The 25,844-nt window shown below is 37.5% G+C and overlaps 1 protein-coding gene across 32 annotated transcripts in view; it reads left to right on the forward strand.

Moving 5' to 3' along the window:
- Nucleotides 1-25,844, forward strand: part of PTPRD (protein tyrosine phosphatase receptor type D) — a 2,309,169-nt gene that overhangs the window by 2,223,622 nt on the left and 59,703 nt on the right. For all 32 annotated transcript variants that reach the window (XM_054519906.2, XM_054519907.2, XM_054519902.2 and 29 more), the window contains 3 exons: nt 10,818-10,993; nt 23,542-23,661; nt 24,178-24,332. In XM_054519906.2, coding sequence (XP_054375881.1) covers nt 10,818-10,993; nt 23,542-23,661; nt 24,178-24,332 — 451 coding nt within the window. The remainder of the gene's footprint in view (nt 1-10,817; nt 10,994-23,541; nt 23,662-24,177; nt 24,333-25,844) is intronic.

Below are 25,844 nucleotides of genomic sequence, written 5' to 3' on the forward strand. Positions count from 1 at the left end.
AGTATAATTAATCTTCACTGCTGCCAGTACTGTTTCCATTAGTAGGATTATAATTAACGTTTTGTTTTAAAAGCCATATTGACATGGATTTTTAGAAAAGTGTTAGCCAAGTCTAAATATAAAGCAAAATTAAAATTCTACTTTTCAATTCAACAACAAAGACAAGACATTATAATAGATATGATTATCTGGTTATCTATTACATGTCAAGCACCATGTTATGGAGGCCCAACCCCAAAAGCTAGTTGTCGTGATCTGAATTTACAGATGAGGAAATGGAAGCATTTAAAAAGTCAGCAAACTTAAGTATGATCAATAGCTAATAAGTGACAAATTCAAAATACTAATATATGTCAGTCTCAAGGCAGCTGTTCTTCCCATTAATCTACGCAGGCCCAGAGCGGCTTTTGAAATCATAATAGCCCTGCCTGTGTACATCAAACCTAATTCAAAACTGATGCCTTTTTGGTTGGGAAGATTGTGTAAGAATTTTCAAATACACATTTTGAAACACTTATGATAGAAATCTTAGAACTAGAGGTCTTCAGTTGTGTTCCTAGACTCCAAGTCAAAATGAATTTTTCCAAAGAATAAATGACACAGAAATGATTTTCAGGTGTGTTTTTTTGTTTGTTTAATCTCACGTTTTAAGGTATATTGGGAAGTGTACTGAATAAAGAGAAAACTGAAAACTGAATTTCAGTTTAAACAACAATGTGACCTTGAGCATTTCACTTAATGCAGTTAACATTAACTCTTTGGGGAAGCTGGATCCTTTTGGTAATTTCACGAACATTTAAACCCTACTTGAAAACATAGAGCACTTACATACTTTATTTGTACACTAATTTCAGAAAGTTCGTGCATACACAATCTCTTTGCAAGCCCATTCTCCAGTTTAGGAAGAACCTATGACTTAGTGTCTTTCATTGTTTTCTTGTAAAACAAGGATATGTAAGACCATTTCTACCATCTCCAAAATTCTGAACATTGATTCTAAATCCTGAGATCAAAGATAAGTAGGCAAATAAATATTAAATCTTAGACGGTATGAGATTAGCTTCTTCAAGGAAAAAAAAAAAAAAAAAAAGCTAGTGGGCTTATTCTAAATAGGATTATTGGCTACAATGTGACTCTCACCAAAACAGATTTAAGTGGTTTTATCCATGAGAGGGTTAGAAGTGATGAAGAATAAACCTAGTATGTAATACGCATTCTTTAACACTAGTGCTTATTAATCTGATTTTTTTTAAAAAGCTTAGTAAAATAGGGATCCATGTTTTAGTCCATTTGTGCAGCTATAACAAAATACCACAGACTGGGTAATTTATAAACCATACAAATTTATTCCTCGTAGTTCTAGAGTCTGGGAAGTCTAAGATCAAGGTGCCAGCAGGCTTGCTTTCTGGTGAGGGCCCAGTCTGTCTACTTCCAAGATGGTGCCCTGTTTTGCTGCATCCCCTGAGGGAAAGAATGCTGTGTCCTTACATGGCCAAAACGATAGAAAAAGGGCAAACTTAATCTTTGAAGCTTTTTTATAAGGATCCCTAATCCCACCCATGAGGGCTCTGCCCTGACGACTTAAGCATTTCCTAAGTCCTCATCTCTCAATTTGGTGACTAAGTTTAACATATAAATTTACAGGAACACATTCTGATCAGAGCAGTGTGTTATTTTTTTCTTACAGAAAGGGTCATATATTTAAAGTTCCAAAACATAAATATATTTATTCACTTCATCTGTTTAATAAGTAAAAGTAAGTACCTTCTTAGGAGGGCCTATATGCTGCTCAAGAACCTCTTTCCCGATAATGCATCCTAAGCTCTGCTTGCTTCTGCAGAGCTTGCTTGGACAAGTTGCTGAGCCTTGCTTTCCTCGTCTGTATAATGGGATTATTAATAGTGCCTACTTCCTACAGTTACTAGGAGGATTAAATAAAATAACATATGTAAAGCACCTAGAAGAGTGCCTGGCACCAAGAAAATGCATAATAAATATTGGGAATTGTTAAGATTATCTTTAGTGTTATGTATTTTATTACTACTACAGATAGGCCCTTTTAAGTGCAGATGAAATTTCTTTTATATGTGATCTATGGAAAAATTAATATCCAAATGAGAAAGCTGCATATATTTGAAGTACTCTGTAATGCAAAAGAAAACACTGGTTCTTGATAAATGGAAACCAGACCCATAAGAGCATTACAGATTTCAACAGGGGCAATAATCTGTTCTTTTAAATGGAAATTCAAATATATATCATCTGCTGTTTGATTTGCAAAAAAAGGAGCAATTCAAAAAAATCCAAGCATAAATAATATAGATGATGTTACAATAACTTGATTATTTGTGAGATGGGCAATTTAGCACCTTTAAGATGAGAAAGCTGCTCACATGGAATCACCACCTCTAAGATAAATCCAGTTAAAAATAAATAAATAAAGACAAGAAACTACTGCTATTCCTTCTGTAATGTTATCCACCATTTGCCACCACACTAGTGCTCTATGTTTCAGTTGTGTCTTAGCCTCTCTTCTGCAGAGTGTTCTGTGGTTAAGTCTATAGCAATTCATTTGAAACAGCTGTGAGCACACGCTAACGTATTCTCCAATTTCACATTGTACCCATGCTGTAAAATATCTTTTTCTTTTCTTTTTTTGAGCAGGGGGCATATTTGGTAACTGGATGTATTTTCAATAAGTAAAACAAAACCAAAAAAACCTAGGAAAATATGTTAATACAGTCTATCCAACATTTTCTAATGGAATGTTAGTTATAGTGAATATAAATGTTCCATATGAAGTTCTAACATCAAAACAATTACAATTATTTCACCCAATAAAGAAGTCCTTTGATAGTTGCTGTGTGCTCCTTCCCATATTACCTCAATAAATATGATCCCTTTTTCTCCCTCTGGATTTCTCTCCCCCTCTTTCCCAGTCACTAGTGAATAGTTTGTTGGCACCGCATGTTTGTTTTATCTTGCTCTTGAAATTCTATTTAAGATACTAAAGGAAATTTGTTAGAATGTATATCCCATCCCTTAAAAAACTCATTTTAAAAAAATAAATCCCGTTCAATTATTGGTTTAATTCATTTTTCTCACACTCTTCAGAGCATCAATCATTGATTTAGGCTGATAACATGGTTTCTGCAGCATTTTCAGTTTTTCTGTTTTCAAGTTAATTGTTTACAACTGTGATGAAGTTTAATCATTTTATTTCAGGGTACTTTTTAAAAAAATACATAAAAGCATTTCCTTTTTTTGAGTAGCAGTGAATAGGCAAATTTTTATAGCTTAATTTGTTTTAAATAGAAAGCTAGATAGCACTTAGCCTGGGAAACCTGGAACAGTTTCACAGGATGTTTGCAGTCTTTCTAAGAGCTATCTAATTAGAGCTGTGTAAATGGCATCTTTCTCTTACATGTAGCCAAGCAAGTGCTGTTATATCTGTTATTCCCTAGCTCCTACCTTAGACTATACCTGCTGATGTTTCTTACCCGGAAAAGAGAAAAAGCATTTTTAAGGGCTGGCTGGCTGTGTTGTTTTTTACTTTACTCTTGTTCTCAGAAAGCTAATCGAAGAGTAAAATCAGAAAGCTCTGGGAGTGAGTTTATTTTTATCTCTATTGTCTTTAGTTCATTGGAGTTTTGTTTGTTTGTTTGTTTTTTATTGTACATCTATGCAGCTTACTCTAATGAATCCACACTTCATTACTCTGAGGCCGTAGATAAACCTACATCCTCTATGGTCCTGTTTTTAGAATATAGATACAGGTAGTAGATTGCTGGGAGATTGTAAAAGAATTATTTTTATCCTGTCTGATAATTTCTTTTAATGTAGAAGCTAGAAAGGGGACTTCCAGATTTGGAATTACTTTTTATCAGTAGGGCATTAAGAATAAGCAGGCTTTTTCCATTTTTACATCAATCATAATAGTAACTAAAATCCATATGACATTTTGGAAATTTCAGATGTATTGATTCATTTAATTCTCACAGAGGTGTTGGTTCCAGGACTTTTTGAATATGATATTCATATTAGTGATGAGGAGACTGAGCATCTGAGTGTTTCCTACACATAGAGCTTCTGTAGTCATGTCTCATGCTTGATTGTTGACTACTTCATTGCTTGATGAACCTCTATAATAATTGCCTCCTTATTAGTATAAAGCTAATTGAACCACAACTCCATGATGTGGCTGAAAGTTAAGCTTCAGTGGCCTAAGGTCTACTGTATTTTAAGGCAAGTTGCTGTCTAACCAAAAAGCATGCCCCTCTATCACAGTTGCTGGGAATTCCCCAACTCATGTTGCTGATCTTGCAGTGTATTCAAAGACAGTTCAATCAGCCGTCTACTTTCCTGTGTCCATTCTCAAAACTCAGCCTCCTCAGCAGTGTGGAGGTATGGAAAATCAAGTAGAGGAAGACATACATTAATGAGGAAGTTGCAAGTTGGGTTCAAATACTCTGAATATCATCTGTTTCTCCGTTAGCTCACTGTGGGGTTGAGCTATGATGCCCACGGAGCAGGCATGCTTTCAAAACATTTTATGTGTTTTGTAGAAACTTGGAAAGACTGCAGCTATACCAGGGGATACCTTGGCAAACAATAGACTGTGTCTTTGCAATAAATGTTTGCTTTATTTGGTATGTTGCGGAAAGAATCCTTCATGTCACCAGGTCTGATGCAGCCATGTGTGGCTGTCATTGAACAGGTGAAGGGTTGGGGGAAAGGCCTGTGTCTTTTAGAATTTAATCAATTTACTTGTAAATTTTTATTATATTTTGTTTTCCTATTTCCTGTTTTCTAGTTTTTCTGGAGACGGCAAAGTAAACATTTTTGCCACATTGTTAGTTGTAAAATTGCGATCTAGGTCTTAACCTATATTAACAGCAATATAGTGTTGTTATGCTTTTCCGTTTGTGCGTTGGAGAAGAGGAGGGAACATTATTTACCAAATGAAAGGTAGCTTTTGTGTTCTATTGGGTCTTGAGTACTTCTGTCTTACAACAAAGAACAAACTTGTTTGCCGAAAAGTAATTTCTTTTTGACACAATCCTTACTTCATTAGGGATTTATAAAACTTAAAGAAAATAAAAGTACCTGGGATTTGAAGCCAAATTGTGAGTTGGAGCAGAGTAAGAAGCTCAGCTGAACATCCATCTCCATCTCTGTAGTGCAGCAGCATCCACTGGAGCCACGGTGGGATTCTGCCTTCCCTCCAAGGCTGCCTCTTATTTATTCTCACCCCCTAAAGTCCAAGGAGAGCTTCTTTCCATGGACAGACCACCTAGTACCACTACTTCCTCTTGTTTTTTGTTTATTTTTTGCCCCATCAGATTCCAATCAAGATGTGAAGTTGCAGCCTCACTGAAAAACCTCATCTCAGCACATCAAAGGTAGAAGCAATAGGAATCAGCTTGAAAGAGCATCAGAGTGCGTTCCTGCCTAATCTGAGAGACACAAAGCCTCTATTTATCTTAAAATAACTTCACAGAGATTTCTGAGTCCAAGAAGGTTAAGAATAGCACAGATAGACACGTTATTTTAGAACTCAAAAGGACTGGAGGGCATCAATTTGTCCAACACATCTTGTTTAGCAAATAGACAATTACAGTTCTGGACAAGTTGAGTAACTGGCCAAAGATCACAGAGTAAACTACCAGCAGCCCTAGACAGGAGTCCAGGTTTCCTGGTCAGTTTCTCTAAATTCTTAGCAAGTGCTTGCTATTGTCCCAAGACTTTAAAATGCACACATGACTTTACCTACAGTGTAATGTGATGCAAAATTGTGATCATTCCCCTTAGGATTACTTGATTTCACAAAATAATTCATGTACTATTTTGCATCCTGCTTTTTCACTTAATGTCAGGGCTTAAGGCTTTATTATAAACCCCTCATCATTATAAACACCCCTTCAACAAGAGACATCTTTTCAAATCGAATTATCTTCTGGCCCCAAAAATCAAATCCATAGCAAGTTGGGTGTTTGTTTGCTTTTTTTTTCTTCTTGGTGGTTTTAAAAAATCTACATGGCCCCATTATTCAAAGTCTATATCCAGGCTCATTTTTCCACTGAAAACTGTAACTAGCAATCAACAGCAAATAAAATGAGAGCCTAAAACTTGCCTAATTCTGTTCAAATAGCTGTTTGCTATGGCTTGTTGTGCATGAAAAACAACAGAAGCACAGCTCTACCAATCATTCACCTCATCACAATCTCTGTCGGCTTTACAGGCTTGTGTTTACAGCCAGGTTTAGTTAGCCCAGAACACAAAGACCCAGTATAAAGCATGTAAGTAATATTTTTAAATGCCACAAGAAAGAACAGTTCATTAACGGAGGAAATACACTTTAACCCAGGAATGGAGCATATTGGTATAATATGAAGTTAGAGGGTCTAGCCTTAGGTTTCTCATGTGTAAGATTAGAAGGCTAAACAATTATTTATGGGGTTACAACTATTGACATCACTGTTAGTAATTAGAGAATGCACATGAAACAATGCATGAGAAATCATGAAAACCCACTCCGTTTTATAAATGCAGTAGAGCCATGGACTCCTAGGAAAGAACCAGTCTTAGAGGTAAGCTGTTCTTGAACAAAGACACTAAGACCAACTGACTCCAAGAGAGTTCCTGCAGCAGGGCCAGTGCGTTCGAACATTTTGCTTATGAGGAGCAGAAGGCAAACATCTTTGTCATGTTCCTCCTGTTTTAATAACTCTTTCCCCAACCAAAAAACAAACAAACAGAAAACCCCAAAAAACAAATCAAGCACTGTTATTCTAGTATTAGAGGAAGGTATCCTTGACTCCAAGAATGAAAAGCAATCACCTAATTTATAGTAATTCTATACTCTTTCAGTACTACATTTCAAGTTATATTTCCATCGTTCATAACCCCAAAGGAATTAAGTTAATTCTCACACACTTCTCTTGGATTAGAAGTGCACTCTGATTAATGCTGTATTAGCAGAAGCAAATCATTTTTTGGAAAAGGCAGGGAATTGAAAATTAAATAAACAAATATGCACTACTTAGAGAAAGTCACCCCCAAAAAGTGGAAGAATGTTAGATCCAGCCTTCCAGCAGAAACATCCTAATCAAGAACTACTGAAGAAGCATTTCATGGCACCAAAACATTTGGAAAGCAGCATATTGTTTATTTTCACAGTGTTGGTTGAAAAGTCTTTCTAAATATGTCACATTAAAAACCAGAGTCTCATCTACTTGAAATGGACTGCTGATTAACATTAGCTTCCAATCTGGGGTTAATATTTTTAGGACACGCCACCATCCTTTCTAAAATTTTTTCTCCTTCATCTTTCTGCACAGTGTGTTATATTGGGTTTTATGAATACAGGACTCATTAGATCTTAGAGCTTCTGGAGAACATAGCCATCTCTTTTATCTCCACATTGCAGAGGATCTGTGAGAGAGAACTTACCTGAAATGTCTTTTCACCAGCGTGCGTAAAGAGATTGCCGGAAGGAGGCTTTCATTCCATGTACTACCTTCTTACAAATAGGTATCAAAATATAAGAGGAACCTCAGCATTATCTTCACGATGTAAAGCATTGGCTTAATAATTTGCTCTACCAGGTAGTCGATTTTGTTTTCAATTATGTTATTTTTCAAAATATTAATTATTTATCTTTTATTGAGACAGAGTATTGCTCTGTCGCCCAGGCTGAAGTGTGGTGGTGCAATTATGGCTCACTGCAGCCTTGACTTCCTGGACTCAAATGATTCTCCTACCTCAGGCTCCCAGGTAGCTGGGACTACAGGCATGCACGACCACATCCAGCCAAGTTTTTAGTGTTTTGTAGAGACAGGATCTCTTCGCCATGTTGCCCAGGCTTGTCATGTCCTGTTCTCAATAAATCTTCCTGCCTCAGCCTCCCCAAAGTGTTGGAATTACAGGCATGAGCCACCACACCAGCCTAATTTTTTATTTTTATTTTTTTTATAGAGACAGGGTCTCACCATGTTGCTCAGACTGGCTCAAACTCCTGGGCTCAAGTGATCCTCCTGCCTCAGCCTCTCAAAATGTTGGGATTATAGGCATGAATTACTACACTTTGCCCAATTCCTAAATTCTTCAAGCCTTTAGTGATAGTATTGATTCCTGGTGCCCAGTAGTCTTCACCAGGAGTCTTCACCTGGTGCCTAGTAGTCTTCAGGCAACATTTTTGTATTCTTATCCTGGGAAGTGCAATCATTATTCAGTAGCAGCCTACCCCCTCCTTGTTAAACAAAAATAATTTATTATTCAAACTTGAGCAGTATGCAAAAAACCCCAATTCATTACATAATAACTGATGAACATTTTTACGCAAAGAGGGTTGGATGGGTCTGATTCCTTGTCTTTAGGAATGATTCTCCTGTGCATCTTCTCTGTCCTCAGATGCATTGTTCAGACACATTTGCTTTCCTTGATAAGGGGGGAAGTGGCACAGGGCCCAGGTGATGAATCTTCTGAGTCATTTAGCCTAGATTTCTCCATTCTGAGTTTTCTTGGAAAAAAGTTTTCTGTATACTGGCAGCTGAGTGAGGCCCTTAGCCAGAATCCTTTTTATCAATTCTTTAATGTTGCTAACTGCTAAATTAAAATTTTGAAAGTAGGTTTTTCCTGTTAGATGGATTCATTCTTGACTCAGAACCAAATCCTATGGATATGTAAGATGTGTGTACGTCCCAGCGTTTGTAACCTGAGAATTGTATTTAAACCGTCGTTTGAATCTACAGTAATCTGGTGTTGGGGAGGAATAGGATCTTTATCAACAAAGGGCTGCCAAAACCCCAACTGCTTCTTGAGTAGCTGTAATAGATGAATAATGTTACAACCAACCATGCATTTCAAGTTTTGCTCAAAAGGCTTTTCAACTAATGCTGGTGGTATTCCATATCCATGTGTTCATCTCAGAGTGCAGTAGTTTCCATCTGATTTTCATTACCTTTCTTGAGAGGATCAACTTTAAAACTGGAATCAGAAAAGCAGTCAAAGTCATTGCAAGTGGCAATCAGTGAAATATAACAATTTTAGCTTGGGAACATATGTTTCATTATAAAGAAAAAAAAATGGTTACCCCATCATTCCAAGACTCATATTTCCCAGGGTAGAAGGGATCATGCACAAGTTCTAGTGTACCTCCCATGTCATGCTGACATTCCTATAAAGTGCTTGTTCCCCCCTACAGATAGCCAACTCATGACCTTCCAAGGAAACTTAACTCCCTTTTTGATTCTGACCATTTGAAAATGCTTTCTTGTATTTGAGATGAAATTCATGTTTCTGTAGTTACATCTTTCAGAATTTAAAACTTGGAACTCAACAGAGTAAATCTAAACCTCTCTTCTTCTCACAGGCAGCTCTCATCCCAATTCCTACCATTTCCTTTGCTAGGCTATAATATACATTCTTTTTCATATGGAGTAGCTTTCATTCGCTTAATCACTGTGGCTACTCTTCTTGGAAGAAGTTCAGATTTGCCTCTATCTCTCTTAAAGACATGTGCTGATGGAAAATTAGGCTTTAAATCACAGTATCGACATTAAATTACATCTCTGCTACTGATTACATGTTGGAATTGGGGAAAATTATTTACTCTTTTGTCACTAGGGTAGCAAAGGTGAATAAAAGAGACATGGTCAAAATAGGCAATAAGCAACTTAACAAACAAGTAAATATATAATTACAACCTTAATCAGTAGTATAAAGGGCGGGCTGTCAAGGGAGTTCTGATGTCTCAGGGTACTCCAGGGCAGGCCTTCTGGATGGGTGTTTTATGATGGGAAGGAGACAGAGTATATTCTAGGATGTGGATTGAGCTAAGGAGGGAAATAAATAAATGTTTTCTAATAATTGAAGCAGACCAGTGTCTAGAGTTTTAAAGGCAAGGAGGGGAGTGGAATGAGATGAGTTTGGGAAGTTGCAGAGCTTTGTAAGCGATGTTCAGAGTTTGGATTTTATTTGAAGTATAAGGGGAAGCCATTGTTGGGTTTGAAGAAGTTACAGTGTCTGAAATAAATTTCTTAAAACTGCTGTCATGTTAGATGGAGAACAAACTGGAGAGGACAAAAGTAGAAGTTGGACATCCAATTAGGAGGCAGCTGTCCTAATCCAAGAAGTTCATGTGCTGCTTACAACAAATCATGAGTTTTAAATGAGAAGCAATACTTTACAGAGGTCAAGACACATACCAGCAGCCTATGATTAAACCTGATTCCACCAACTTGAGCAACTTGCTCAAGTTTCTTTAACTTCTTTGCACCTCAGTTTTCTCCTGACAGGACTCATAACAGGACTTACTGCAGAGTTGTTGTAAATATTAAATGAGTTTATATGTGAGTTTCCTGTTAACTAAATCTACAAAGAATTTTTCATTATTATGGTGTGTTCCACTCTATTTTGTATTTTCAGACTCAGGCATTCTTTTATCTAGTTTTTGTCTGGGAAGCACATGGGTGAGGAATGTTACCAGGTTGTTTATTGTTCTTTGCAAACTATTTTTTTTCGCAGTACAACAGAGAAAACCAACAACCAGTGAAAGAAAAGGCATTCTATGGACCATCTATTGTATTCTTTCTTTGTCATATTATAAAGACCTGACACTTTTTTGCATACATTTTTTTAACATGATGGTTCTAATAGGACCTGTTTTTAATCTTGCTTGAAACCCGACCTTCAATATATTGTGACTTCTCTAGTGTGAGGTGGAACAGTAAGATAGCACTGCCATTAGGTCATGTCCCAGGCTATTTCCTCTTGTGATGTGCTCACCTGGTTGAATAACACTCCTTGTTTTCCAGGGATCCCAGGAAGTGACTATGTGAATGCCAACTACATAGACGGCTATAGGAAACAAAATGCCTATATTGCAACACAGGGATCTCTCCCCGAAACATTTGGGGACTTTTGGAGAATGATATGGGAACAACGGAGTGCCACAGTTGTCATGATGACAAAACTAGAAGAAAGATCAAGGGTAAGAATAAGTATCCACCTCTTTCCTTTTAAAAATTTTCCCTCAGAGTCCCTATGTTGCATATTTTATTCTGTTCAGAATCTAACCTTTCCCTAAGGCTTACCTTTCTAACAGATACTAATTATGAATGGGCATCAACAACTCTAATTAAACCATTCTTTAAAACTCCTCTGGGTCTTTTCACAAAAGAAATTCTCCCATGTTATGATGTGTGTGGTTGCTAAAAAGTGAAAAAAAAAAGGGAATATTCACGGGAATAGACAACTTGGTTAGAGAAAATAAATATTAGCTTGAACCTCTTTCAAAAACACCGTTGAACAAGAACCTACGGGCTTTGGGGAGAATCCCACCAATATGTACTTCCACTATTTTCAACTTTTTCTTTCTTATAATCTGCAGCGTAAGACTTCAGTTCTGTGAAAGAGGCTTTTGCTTAAATTATTCACATTAGTATAAATTAAGTCAGGGCAGCTGGAAAAATGATGTGGCTGAATACACGGCTGAGAAAACACATAAATGCATAGAGGGCGTTTTGCTAGTTTAAAACTTCTCCAAAATGAGTAGATTTTAATAATGGAGTCATTGCTTGGTAAGGTCCAAGAAAAGAGTTTTATTCATCATATGGGTCCAATATTAGGGTACGTGGCACATTAGTTAAATGCTGTTGGTTTGAAGGACTAAAAAATAATGGGTAAGCAGTATACCATATTCCTGAGTACATGTGTACATTTTGTAGCATCTGAAGAAAATCAGCCTTTAACCTTGAGAAATTAATGATGGGATCTCTGAAACTTCATTGAAGACAGCAGATACTTTCATTGAAGAATGGGGATGTTCAAGACAGAATCTGAAACCACAAGTGAGAGGCCTCTTTTACTGTGGTTATAGTAGTCTCAAAAAGGATATTTAGAAGGAAGAAAGCCTGATTCCCCATTTACTGTGTGAGAGTTGAGGTTCTGTAAATGTTCTTCTAAGCTCAACACATGGCAGTTTCTCTAAGGCTAGGTGTGTATATGAGGGACAATTTAGAAGCTGCCCAAGAGATTTATAAGGGAAAAGCTCAGACAGAAACATATTAAAAAGCCACAACTGTAACCTCAAAGGTAGGAAATCAAAAGCAGTGATAAATGGTTGGTTTAGCAAAACTAAAAAGCAATGAGATCTTTTCAGAACATCTGAATTGTATAGAGATGTTGAAATATTGTCTAAAATGGGAATTAAGAGAAAAATGACACTGAAGACAAGTATCTGCCATACTTTACATGCAAACCCAATTCAAAAGATGTAAATGGATTTGCTACCGATTTGTACTTAAGGTAACTCCTATATATCAAGCAGTTTCTTTAAAAACAACTCCCCTTCCAAGTGATCTTGGATATAATAGTTCACAACTATAATAACGTCTAACATATTAGGTGCATTGATACTTCATAAGAGCCCTTTACAAGAAACACTGCTGTGACCTCCAGTTTACATATGAGTACACTGGGGCCCAGAACATTACAGAAGCTTTGCCCAAGGTCATTCAGCTACCAAGGTCAGGGATAGGAATTGAAGACAGACAGTCTGGCTCCAGAACACACGTGCTTCACCATCAAGCCATACTGCCTGTTGACACTTCTGTGAAACTGAGACAGCTGAAGTATTATATTACGACATGCATGTAAATCCAACCTACCCAGTCTGTTCTGCCTGGAGATAACTGCTGGTAACAAGCAGTCATTTGCAAAAGCTGTTTTCAGTAAAACACACATTTTATCTTGACACTGCAGGCCTTCATTAAACTGTGCACAGAAACTTGTTTTGAAATAACCAAATGAAATTCTGCCCCTTTTCTCCCTAATTGCTTCTAATAATAAAGTTAGTTCTAACTGGCCCCACTGCCACTGCAACATCTGATGGTAATGAGCAGTTCTTGGCCAAAGGCATTGTGACTTAAATACCTACAGTTTATCTTTCTGTTGCAGGCTACCTTCTCCTCCAACCCCCCTCAGCCAGAGGAACTTATTTGGAAGTTACTAAATGAACCTCTGTTTGCTCCCTTCATTAATTACTCTTTGCTCTTGCAAGTTAGCTTTCTCCTTTGTTAAATGGCCTAAGGAGGCCAATTAAAATGCTGTCTTGTGATTTTTATGCTGTGGTGGTTCAGCCTGTACCCAGATTTGTGATGACCTGCATAAGCCAATAGACAGTTGGGGAGTCTCAGCCACCATCAATCTGACAATACACATGAGCCCTGGCCCCCAAGGCCCAAAAGTCCTTTGTTCTCCAGTCTAGAACACTTGGGACTAAATGACCACATGTCCTGGAGAGATTTAACAAAGCACTGGAGCCTCATATTATTTCATCTGCTCTTCCATCTTCCTCCCTCCCATCATTCCCATCTCACCCTTTCCCTATCCAGTTGCTCTTTTACCTAGAGTAGCGGGAAGAAAGGAGAAGGCATTCCTGGATTCCCAAACAAGAACTGGAATTGGCTTTCACTATAAAAACAATGTTATAAATAGGGGTGAGTTGTTAGTGAAATCTATAGCTCCAGACTTTAGGAACGTGGTGGGTTCTGTGGGCTGACCTTGGGACTCAGTGAATTTTCAATTCCCAGCAGCCAACTTCAAAGCAGACATTGGAACTAGCCTGGCCCTATGAAGGGAAGTGGCACCAGTCTTCCTCATAAAGGGAGGTAGTCCAGGTAGTGTAAACAAATTACCTCTCCAAGAGCTGAAGCTTGAAATGTCATTATTTAGATTAAGGCTCAGGTTCTTAAAATAATATTCATTCCTATGGTACATGAAGAAAATACGTGTGCGTGTTGTAAATGCTTCTGTGAATTAGAAGTATGCTAGACTGCCAGTGACCATAGATTTGCAGAGGGGAAGAGAGGAGAAAAGGAAAGAGAAGAGAAGATAGCTTGATATTACACAAGACTGCATGGGGATACTACCATGAGAGAGGACAGCTACGGGACAGTTTCAGGTAGGGCACTTTGCAGTCAGATGTCTGAGTTCAAATACCAACTCTAGCCCCTACTAGCTGTGTGACAATGGGCAAGTTTACTTGACTCCTCAAATTCTCATTTTTCCTTTTTTGGATTATGTGGAAGGGTTATTGTGGGTATTGACTGAGATAAAGGATGTGGCAAGGTGGCTCAGTGAGTCTCAAATGGTATTGTTTGGTAAAGAAGTTGGGGGCTTTACAGTGACAACTTCAGTTTCCCCAAAAGATAGCCTCCAGATGATTCACTCTTTGTTCCCAAATGAAAAGAGTTTATTTCTCTATGGTTGACGATGAATCCCGACCAACCTCTCCATGTCCCTAAACATGGTTAATTGTGCCCACGTTTCCCAGTGTCGCACACCCATGCATTTTAGTCAAGAGGCGAGTGGACCTCACACCATGGGATTCTTTTCTACTTGCTTTCCCCCAGGACAGGATCTCCAGAATAGAGATCAGCTGGGGAACAGACCAAAATAGAACATTCTGGCTGCTACACTGACTGTAATACAACATGAAAATCATAAGTAATATAGACATGGGTTACAGGTAGTGATAAGTGCCACTGAAGATAGGTTTCCTTATTGTTCAGTTTTACATCCCCTCTCCCCTTTTTTGGTTATTTTATGGTGCTACGGAATTCCCCTGCCTTAGAGCCCATCTCTCTTTTCAAAAATTCTGTTTTGCCACAGCCTGGTTCACTCATTTTTGTTTTTCTTTTACAGACAGAGTCTTACTCTGTTGTCCATGCTGCAGTGCAGTGGTGTGGTCATAGTTCACTGTAATCTAAAATTTCTGGGCTCAAGCAATCCTGCCTGAACAGCAGGGACTACAGGTGCACAGCACCACCCCCAGCTAATTTTTGAATTTTGTGGAGACAGAGTCTCACTTTTTTGCCCAGGCTGGTCTCAAACTCCTGGCCTGAAGCAGTCCTTCCACCTTGGGCCCCCCAAAGTGTTTGGATTGCAGGCTTGAGCCAGCCCATGCCTGGCTGGCTCACTCTTAAGTTGTCACTCAGGTCTGAGGTTTATCAACAGCACTCGTATTAATACCTTTGGTGAGTTAGAACAGCTCACTGAGACAAAAGGCTTCTGGGTTCCTTAGCAGGTGTTAGAAGTTTCACTAGCATCTGTTTTGAGAACTGATCATTCTTAGTGTTTGCATGGCTAAAGAAACCCTTATAAGTGTGAAGTATGACTTAGGACTTCAGTTGATTATTTGAAAACATGAGTTCTTTGATTTTCAAATGCTATTACTTCCCTTCAGATGTGGCCTTTAAAGAATTCCAAACTTAACTGAGAAGACTCTTTGCCTGGTGTACACGTTCAGCTATCAACCCTGAAGGAAAAGTATAAGTTAAATATTTCATATGAGTTTCATTAGGGTATATAAAGAAAGAAAAAAAACAATGGGCCCGGTGTGGTGGCTCACGCCTGTAATCTCAGCATTTTGGGAGGCCAAGGCGGGCAGATCACCTGAGGTCAGGAGTTCGAGACCAGCCAGACCAACATGGAAAAACCCCATCTCTACTAAAAATACAAAATTGGCCAGGCGTAGTGGCACACGCCTGTAATCCCAGCTACTCAGGAGGCTGAGGCAGGAGAATCGCTTGACCTGGGAGGCAGAGGTTGTGGTGGGCCGAGATTGCACCATTGTACTCCAGCCTGGGCAACAAGAGTGAAACTCTATCTCAAAACAAAAACAAAAAACAATGATAGAAGCTGAAGATTTTGAAGGGAAAGCATGAGTTCTGCCTGAAACACACAGATCCGTTTAAAGCTGTTGTAGAATGTACTGTGTAATATGAAATACTGTTAGAGGGTTTTTTTTCCACAGTTTCCATCTTTATTGCCAAATCCTCTCAAGTTTTGCGTAGTTCATTGATTCTGTAGCAAGTCATTCTAGTGCCCTAGAATGTGGTTTCTAATTGTTTCCATGTTTCATAACATGCCAATAAGCACACGAATTGGTCTGGGCAACCACATGGAAGGAGGAAAATGTTTGGAAAAAATGAAGCATTTTGTAGGGAAAGTAAAATGTATATAGCTGGGATTTCCACTCCAAGGATATTATTTGTGATGACTGGGGCACATGATTGGCAGCCTTGCTTGCAGAATTGGCATCTCCGAGGTAGGATTCATCTGCTTTTTTTAAGTGTATATTAAATTATTATTTAGTGTGTGATTGTTCACCTTTTTCCCTTCATCTATCTCCTCTTGACTGCTTCTCTCCTACTCTGTCTCCCATCTTGAAATACACAACACAGAGAGAATGCATCAGCCTCATGCTTAGAAAATTCTTGAGTAACCCTGATTAGTATTAGCAGTTGAAAGGCTTAGTCAGGGTTAGAATATAATCTGACTTTCACTTCACCTCACCAGCCTGCCTTCATTCCTTGCCCATAGTAGAGACTCATTGTTTATCTTGTCTTGTGAGCTTTATAGTGGGGGTTGATTCACTTAAAGAGCTGTTTGTAAGTGTACTTTATGTTATAAATGTTGGAGATGGGGAGTGAAATTTTGACACTTAACAAATCAGTCATGATTTTTATTGTAATCCAATGTGGGCTGTGTCAATTAGAAGTGAAAATATAGGGCTAGAAATGAAGAATCCTATTCTTGGTTTCCAAGCTATCTTAAGTCCCGTTTTCTGTTTCCAAATAGGGAATCATACAAAACCAGATGATGCCATACATTAGTAAAGCAGATCAAATGTTTTGTGCATCGTGACTTTAGTTGTATCTTAGGCCAAAGAATGGGAAAATTCCTGCCCTACTAAATTTTGTGGTTTGTGCTAATGAATGCAGGTTAGATGCTGTCAGGGCCAAAGGGACCGGGCTGGTGTTAACTTCACTTTGTTAACAGTTTAGGGAACTTGACATTTGGCTGGTGGAACACTTCTGACCTAATGACCACACACTCTTCCTCCTATATCTTCCCCAGTCCTTGAATGTCACCTTAGTAAACTTACCCTGGCACAAAGTGAAGGTGAGGTGGAGACATGTTCACATTTTGTTCTGTGGCTAAAAGGGCAATTCTGAGCATGAAGCAGCAGAAAAAGAGATTGTACTCAAACATTTTCTTCTTTTCCTACAAAACAAAGCTTGAGATTCTTTTCAGATTGTGAGATCCTTTTGGGTTAAAATTTGACAGAATCCCATTGAAGATTATAAATGGCAGTGCTATTGTTTTCATTGCTGTTATCAGTTTTGGAAAGCCCAGCCTTGGCCAGTGGCAGACTAATTCTTGGCCCTTCTGGTTTGTCAAGGTTCGGTAAGTTTAATGGAGAGCAAATGCTTTCCAAATGCCAGGTCTGTGTCCTATTCCAAATGGAACTGGAAGCGCCAAAGGCCATGAACATTTAATTTCTCAAACTGCAGCCTAAAGTGCTGCCTATCTAGGGCAACAGAAACTGCTTTTTTCCTTAAGCAATTTTAGGACCAGCAGCACAAACATTGCCTTTGGAGTCTGCATGATGTATGGGATTGTTTTTGAAAGTGGTGGACACTTAATGTAAATAGGACGCTGGCAGCAAAAAGAATGATGCTCATGTTGGCAATCTACAGGATGTTGGGGTCCTTATCTAGAAAGTTCTACACTTCCGGTTTTCTCTTGTCAGCAGACACAGCGTCAGATAAAAGAGAAAGAATCCCACCAATTTCTTGCTGTTTGTTAGCTCTCTGGATTATCTACCTTCTTTCCCCACCCCACCTGCTCTGCTTAGAAAGGCAGCCTACAGATTCTGGCTCAAAGCATTCCTCTTAAAGCCAATTAGAGTCCTCATGGCCTGAGTAAAGAGCTGGAATGGGAGGAGGAGATGCAACTTTGCTCCTGATGACTTTGTACAAAGCCTCTCTCATTCTCTGCATTCGTGTCTGTGGTTCTCCTGTGCTGGATTAGGTCTCATTTCTAAGGTTTTCAGAAGTATGTGTTAATCTCTGTTTACTAGTGTTTAGGGTCCAATGTTTGGTTTTTCTCTGTTCTTTATCAGCAGAATGTCTGGAAAGGCTGATGTTCAACTGGTAAATACCCAACGGAGTTGTACTGGTTGTTAAAATATTGCACTGCATTGATACTGACTGGTACTTATAAATTATATTTTTATTGAAACATTGAGTCATCTAATGATATTGTTTAGAAGAGGTGACACTGGAGTCAAAGGCAACTGCTGGGCAGACCAAGGCAGAAGGAGAGGTGGCTGTAGGGCTATGTGGGTCACCGAGGTGATCTTCAGGAGTGATTAGGTCTGAGGTGGATACTCTGAGGACCCACCTCATGTGGGAAGAGCTGATACCAAAGTGCTACTTGGCCATGAGAAAGAGGCACCTCACACAGTTCTGCTCTGGTTAGGACAAAGTGCCAGAAATGTGAGACTTAATGACTTTCAATTTAATGGGGGAAGTCATTGGAAAAGTTTACGGCAGCTCCCTATGTCAACTTCTGGCAGACACATCAAACAAAAGGGAATAACTTTTTTAAAGTTAATAAGCAGTTTGGAAAGTGTGTGAATGGTTCAATGAACTGGTAAGCAATTTTATGATTTGTAATTTGGTTTATTTTGAGAATAATATTTTTCAACTTTATGGCTGTATATATGAAAAACTGCACTGGTGGTCAAATGCTTTAATATCACTCTCATTTCAAATATTGTACTGCCTCTTTGTCCTCCACTAAATAGTGATTAGTAAAGATATAATAAAATGGGGGAATACACAAACCAGACTGACTGCCAGTTGGGAATAGATATAGCCAAATATTGATTGAGTGCAGAGAACTACACTGTTGTTAAAAGAGAATCACTGAGATGCTCTCTGTCCTTATTGTGGAAAATCAAGTATTCAATCTGGTCTTAAAAATTTCCAGAATAGTTACTATAACCTATAGAAATAAATAGTTCAGCATTTATTTTTTCTGCCCACTAAAATTAATGATATTTATCTAAAACTTTCCTTTATTATAGTCTCCCTCATTAAATGGGTATTGACAAAAGGGTACCAACATTTCCTCACTCCCAGAAATAACTGTGACTTGTGTTATCTAATGTTGGCCTGCTTGTCCATTCCTTACAGAATACTAATGCTTGAACAACCACTCTGCCCAAACTTACTAGGCACGAATTTAGAGTCACTTTTAGCAATAGTTATGGTGTCCCACATATCATTTATTGCCTATTCTAAGTCCTTCTTTGGCTAAGTAATCTCGTGGCAAATACATTTTGGATTAGCAATGCTAGAACCCTTTGGAGGTATCAGTTTGTTACAGTTGGAATTCTGATGCCTTGCCATGTTGCCATGCTCAATAAGTCTTTATTAAATTGAGATGAGGAGGTTTTGTTTTCAGAAAGTTGTAGACAATTTAAAAATAAGCCAATCTAGTTAATTGATTATAAAGTTGGCTACCGCTCATTGAGTGCCTACAATATGCTGAGCACTCCCAAGATAAGCCATATGGGAGTAAAAATAGCCTAGAACGAGAGCCCTTCTCCCAAAGCATGTTCAGCAGACCTAATGGATCAGCTCCTACCAGATATTTGCAATGACAAGATTTTTCAAAATACATTTAAATATGTTTTATTATTCCATCAGCTTGATTTTGATAGTTTGTCATGAAAAAGGTAAAATAAATTAATTCCACTGCATAAATTTAGCAATGGTCACCCTGTTCTTTCCATAATTGTAGAAAAATGAAAGCTTCACTTAAGGGTAATAACTTTGTGATAATAAAAAGAAATGCCTCCCGCAAATTTAGCCAAAAATCTGAACTGTCTCAGTTTAAGCTTCAAGTAAAGTTACTGGGTGATGTTTCTAAACCACAGCCTGAGTGACAAGTTCTGCTGTTTTTCTTTTCCACCTCAGAGTTGAACACATAATCTTTTCAGAAGAGATGGGGGCCCACATAGATGAAGGGAATTGTTTGGAATCTCAGAACCACCTATTTGAAGAACCAGGAGGTGTAGAAACACCCCACGTAGTCAATAAGGCTGATGGATTGAGGGCAGGGACTGGGTCTTATGTCACCTTGATGCCCCACAACTGCTAACACCTTGCTTTGCACCTAGAAAATCCTAAATCAATATCTGCTGACATTAATAACATGTTCTTTTTTTCACATTTAGACTGATTTAGGTGATTTATAACAACAACCCCACACACACAAAAATCCAGAATGTCATCAAACTGATAACCAATAGTAGCTAGTGTTTGCTGAATGCCTGTTTGTGCCAGCCATTTGGGTTAAGTGTTTTAGGGGCATCATTTCAGTCCCCACAATAGCTCCATAATGCTGGAGACACTGTTCCCATTTCACAGATGAGGCGGCTAGGCTTTGGTCCTGGAAACAGAGAAACAATTTTCCAGGCATCCAGGGAGACTCTGCCTGCCCTTCCATGAATCAGTCCTAAAGGCCGCTTGTATCCATTCTAAATCAAATAGAAAAAGGCAAAAAACCGTATTTGTATTCAGTAGCTCCTGCCTTCTAGTTCATATGTACTCAAAGGGAGCTGCCTGCATTTCTCATCTCACAATCAGCTTTATGTGTGAAGCCTAACAAATAGTAACTCTCTCTAGAAATACCTTATAATATTTTCTCTCAAGAAGACTGAGTAGGGGAAGGGCAGTTGTCAAAGGAAAACATTTTAAGAGACGAAAATGGAGATAGTTCATTTATACTAGCTAATGAGGAAAGAAAAAGTATCTCTATTGTTCTCCTTTTTCTTTCTCACTACGTTGCATACTTGCTCCCTAATGCTGAAATCAGAAATCATATGTTTATCATATGGCAAAAAATGAGACTTAAAATAATATTTGTCAGTAACTCTAAGCCCTTGAATTCAGCCCTCCAAAACCAGATGAAGGTGTGCAGGCTACTCAGAGAAAGAGGTAGAGAAAGGAAGTGCTGAGGTGCTCACCAGCAAACGGAAACATGTATTGCTGTCGCTATTCAGACAAGCTCAGGCAAAGCTTCTAATCCCACCGCTGAAGCCATCTGTGTGCATTTCCACATACGTTGGGATATTTATTTTTCATAAGGTCCTTTTGAGAAATATTTCCTGAGAGAAAATGGTAATATTTAAATATATCCGCTTTAAAAAATTGCTTCTGATTTTTGCAGTTGAGTTTGAAATGTTTATTTTTCTTTTGGTAAATAATAAGATTAAAGTGCATTGTTCAAATTGAGTACAAAAGCAACTTTTTTCTTCTTTTAGCTAGAAATTTTCACAGCGTTTACTCCTTATAGTAATGCTTCATGGTATTTTTTTTCTAAAGGGGTCAGAGTCTATGCCAATAATAGCTGCAGTTTCAAACTTATTACTAGAAATGTGAGGATTAGTATAATTTTAGCTTTTCCCACATCTTAGGAATGGAGAAGATTTGTAGATGGAGAGTCATTTTTCCAAAAGTTTTATGAAGGTTGTCTTCTCGTTCTTTCCTTCATCTCCTTTTCTTACCTCACTAGAAGGTCTAAATGTAATCAAGTCCCAGTTTTAAAATATAATTATATTGAATTTGGTTCAGTGCATTGAACTGACTGTATAGATCATTTTGTTGCATTAATGTGCTGTTTTTGTGCATATCACAGTGATATTTGTCCTCGGGGATTTCATTAATTTATTTTAAACTGAAAGGCTTGCTGTCCAGCTGAAACTGTTAAATGATGAATTTGAGTTTCTCTCTTGAATCTTCAACTCAACCCATTGTTGGCATCTTCTTGAATATTACAATATGAGGTCTCCAGAGTTCCTCTTGTCCTCTGCTGGGAGACATCCACCTGACATCTATTTCATGGTTTAAAACAAAGCCTTTGGCGTAATTTTTGTGATTTTTTTTTTCTCATCTGTATCATGACTGCTTAAGTAGTGTTGGTTCTATTCAGACGGCAGCTTTTGCTAAATGTGTCATCTGTGACCTGGGTTTTAGCTTATGGTGAAAGAACATATAGAGATGCCCATGCCTGGTCACTGTATGTCAGTATTCTCCTTCAAGAATTATCATTTCCCTGTGTTGTTATCTCTTTGAGTTAGGGCAAATGATAGAAATAAAAAACACAGAAGGCTATTTTGTACAACTAGGAAACACACAAAGTATTTTTTAAATCTTATTAAGGCAAAATTTTTGTCTTATTGTGGACAATTTTTGTTTGTTTTCATCAAAAAGGTGATGTTTGTGTGGTCTCAAAGTTGAAATCAAGGCATAGGAACCAAACCTTGTGAATTTAATATCTAGCTTACTGTATAGCTGTAAAGTGCTTGTCTTTTTTGTCTTGTCTAGGAAATTCTGTACAGGATAAAACCTCTTTCTTAGAAGGGCCAGTAGTTTCATGGAAAGAGCCTGAATTCTCAGAGGAGCAGATGCTATCTCCGTGAAAGAGAAAATTACAGTATTATTCACAGAATGTTACAAATACTCATATTAATATAACATAAAAGCAAATCATTATGTAATAATTCTATTTGCTGAACCAAAAAATTTCTAGTGTCTCTAATAATAATGCTTTATTGCCTTTGTTTAAATCCAAAGATTGTGATTTTCTGTTCTTTTTCAAATAGAAAGGTGTATTCCCTATTGTAAAATACTGCTGGGAGCTTTCTTTACCTAGAGAAATGTATTTCAGTTGTGTTCTCTTAAGAATTACTCCCATTAAAAACAAGTCTGAGATAGAAAGGGTAAATACAGTCAGATCTATGGCCTTACTACAAAAATATTGTGCTGTGTTTGTTACTTTTCATTATACTTTTTAATGCCCAACAGACTCATTCAGTGTATTTGAGGTTTACTGCAGACTTGGAATTATTCTTTGTTGTGTGTTAAACTAATTAGGTTGAAAACTTTTTATGTTCTTTTGTTCCACTTCACATAGAAATTGTAGATTATTCATCTTGGATGAATTTTAAATTATTTAAACTTTGCACTGTTAGCGTATGACCCTCTGAGACTCCTTTTAAAGAACAGACAGCTCTTTTTCCTGTAGACATTATAGATTTAATTTGCTTTGGATACAAATAACATTTATCTTGTGTTTAAAAAAAAAAAAAGAAGCACATGCTTATGTTGTTTATTATACTTTGATAGATTTTCCAATTATTTCTACTTTTCTTTAAACAAGCATATTTGGAAGTTGTGATAGCTCAAGATGAAATACCTTCTGCCTTTTAAATCTTGATGAAGTAACACTATCTTACCATGTAGTTTAAATGCCAAAGTGTCATCCTCCCGATGCGATTCATAACGTCTGTCCCAGGACAAATTTGTTTTCTTTTCAGGCACACTGAAGTTTCAAATCCCTCTCTCTGTATTTTACCCAGCAATGATCTGCAACTTATTTTTCTCCAGGAAAATTGAATCTGTTACTGTTTAGTATTCCTACCAGTTTGAAAAATGTAGTTTATATTGGCATCAGAGCAGTAATTTACATATATTGGGATAACAAAAATGCATGCCAGAAAAAGATCAACATAAAATGAAATGCAGAAAAGCTGTTTTCCTTCAACAGCAACTCAAAGCAAAGTTAATAGAGAAATTGATGAGCATTTGCCCTGAATGTATCACTTGTTTCTTGTAGGTGAAGTGTGACCAGTATTGGCCTAGCAGAGGCACAGAAACCCACGGACTGGTTCAAGTAACGCTGCTTGATACTGTGGAGCTGGCCACATATTGCGTTCGAACATTTGCACTTTACAAGGTTTGCTTTTCATCTTTTTCTCCTCCCTTTCGCCTCTCTATTGTTTAAAGAAAGCTGCTTTTGAGAAATGAAATCTCTTAAGGCTTTACTTAAATCTTGATCCCAATGGCAACAGTGAAGAATGAAATAAATCTTCCATTATCACTCAGCCATTTTTCTTCTTGTCTGGCGATTTATCAGAAAATATAAAACTCTTGCTCCAAATGAAAGTTTCAGCCAATGAAGAATAGATGAAGAAGAACTAGCTCTTCCTGTAAAATGTGATAGGAGCTCTCCTGGTAGTTAAACCTGAAAAATATAATGCTTCTCACCTAAGAATTTTGTCTTCCTGCGCAAATATTTGTCATTTACAAACAGCTTGGGGTTTATATTTCCAAAGAGTGTGTCTTCCCAAAGCCTATAGGGTGGTAGAAAGGAATTAAAATAGCACATTTTAGCATTACCTCTTCCCTGTTATTCATCGTTACCACCTGAGGCTGGGAAAACAGAATTTCAGCTGATATTCCTATTTCACAGAATGGTTCAAGTGAGAAGAGAGAAGTGAGACAATTCCAGTTCACCGCCTGGCCTGATCATGGTGTTCCAGAACACCCTACACCTTTTCTAGCTTTCTTACGTAGAGTCAAAACCTGTAACCCTCCCGATGCTGGTCCGATGGTTGTGCACTGCAGGTAAGAAGCGTTTGTTTCGCTGGCAGTCAGGAAACAGAAAGCTAAATTGACTCTCATTGGATGTTTTTGCAACTTCTTGACATTCTGGAATAGTAAATGTCTTCATAAATAATACAGCTCTCTTTTGGTCAAATGAGGCCTACGCTAACATCAATAGGATGGATTTGACATAGATGCATATTTCCCCTGGAGATAGTAGGTAGCTATGGTCCATTGCTATTGTCTTTTCCCAGTGAAGAGAAATAAATAAACACAAAATTAAGTGGGCACATGGCTATAAATATGTAAAACAAAAAATAATATGTGGGGGAATATTCTTAAAAACAAATTTATATTGTTTGACAAGTTCTTGTGGGCTGGACTGATACAACCTTTTTACTATTTATAGGGAAAAAATTACTGAACAAAATAATAATATATCATACGAGCTTTAGGGAGACTATCTTATTGCTTAAAGATGCCTTCTGTACATTAGTAATATCAAGTCTCATAACAAATCACTAATTTGATTTTTAAAAATGTATTTAATAGAATATATACAAGTTCTATAATTTGGAAGAAGTTGTTTTATGTACTCAAAGATAATAAGTTGTATTTCTCTTGAAATGTAGTTTGTTTTTGCTTAACTCTAACAGCTACATCACCACTCAGATTGCAATATATATATAAATGTTTATAGATTTTTAAATATTAAGCTGATTTCTTCCACTTGTTTGAGTGCCTCTTAAGTATCATTATTAACAGACTACTCAAGCTATCTGGTCAGAGTCTATTTATTACTATATAGATGTATAGTACATATAATTTCATGATAGTTCTTTATAAGCTGAGAAATTCAAATATGAGAAAATACTGCTTCTTCCACAGATAAGTAAAATAGAAGTATGGGAGTATAGGAAAAACACAAGAAAGCATCTATCGTTAATCACTTCTCTCATGACTTAATACCATCACTCTCTTTCATACCCCATATTATATTATACTATACTATACTATACTATACTATACTATACTATACTATACTATACTATAATATAATACAGTAGACCCTAGAAAAGGAGCTAGTTTTTTAGAAATGGGGTCAATGGATTGATCAGAATAAAAGCAGTGAAATTCACCTAGCCAAACCATGCTACAATGCTCATTGTTAAACAATTGGCTGGCAAATTCCAAACAGGATAAAGTTTCTCTTTTCCAGCAAATGTTTTCCTAGATAAAAACCAATAATAACATTACCTTGTATTTATGGAGAGTATTTTACTAATTTCAAAGCACTCCCCTATGCTTTATTTTGTTTGATGTTCATAACAACAGTATGTTGGGTTAAGAGAATTATGTTGGGTCAAGAGAAGTGAGAGGCTACAGGGTTTGCTTCAAGTACTGATAACTAAGAAGGTGATGGCATAATCGGCCTCAAGTCTTATCTAGGTTCTTGTTTCCCTCCATCAAAGACAGGGTCCTTTGAGGACTGGCCACTCCAGTTGCAGTTTTCTGCATGATTGTAAAACATTA

This window comes from Pongo abelii, chromosome 13 (assembly GCF_028885655.2).
Source record: "Pongo abelii isolate AG06213 chromosome 13, NHGRI_mPonAbe1-v2.0_pri, whole genome shotgun sequence".
In the NCBI taxonomy this organism is placed as follows: Eukaryota; Metazoa; Chordata; class Mammalia; order Primates; family Hominidae; genus Pongo; species Pongo abelii.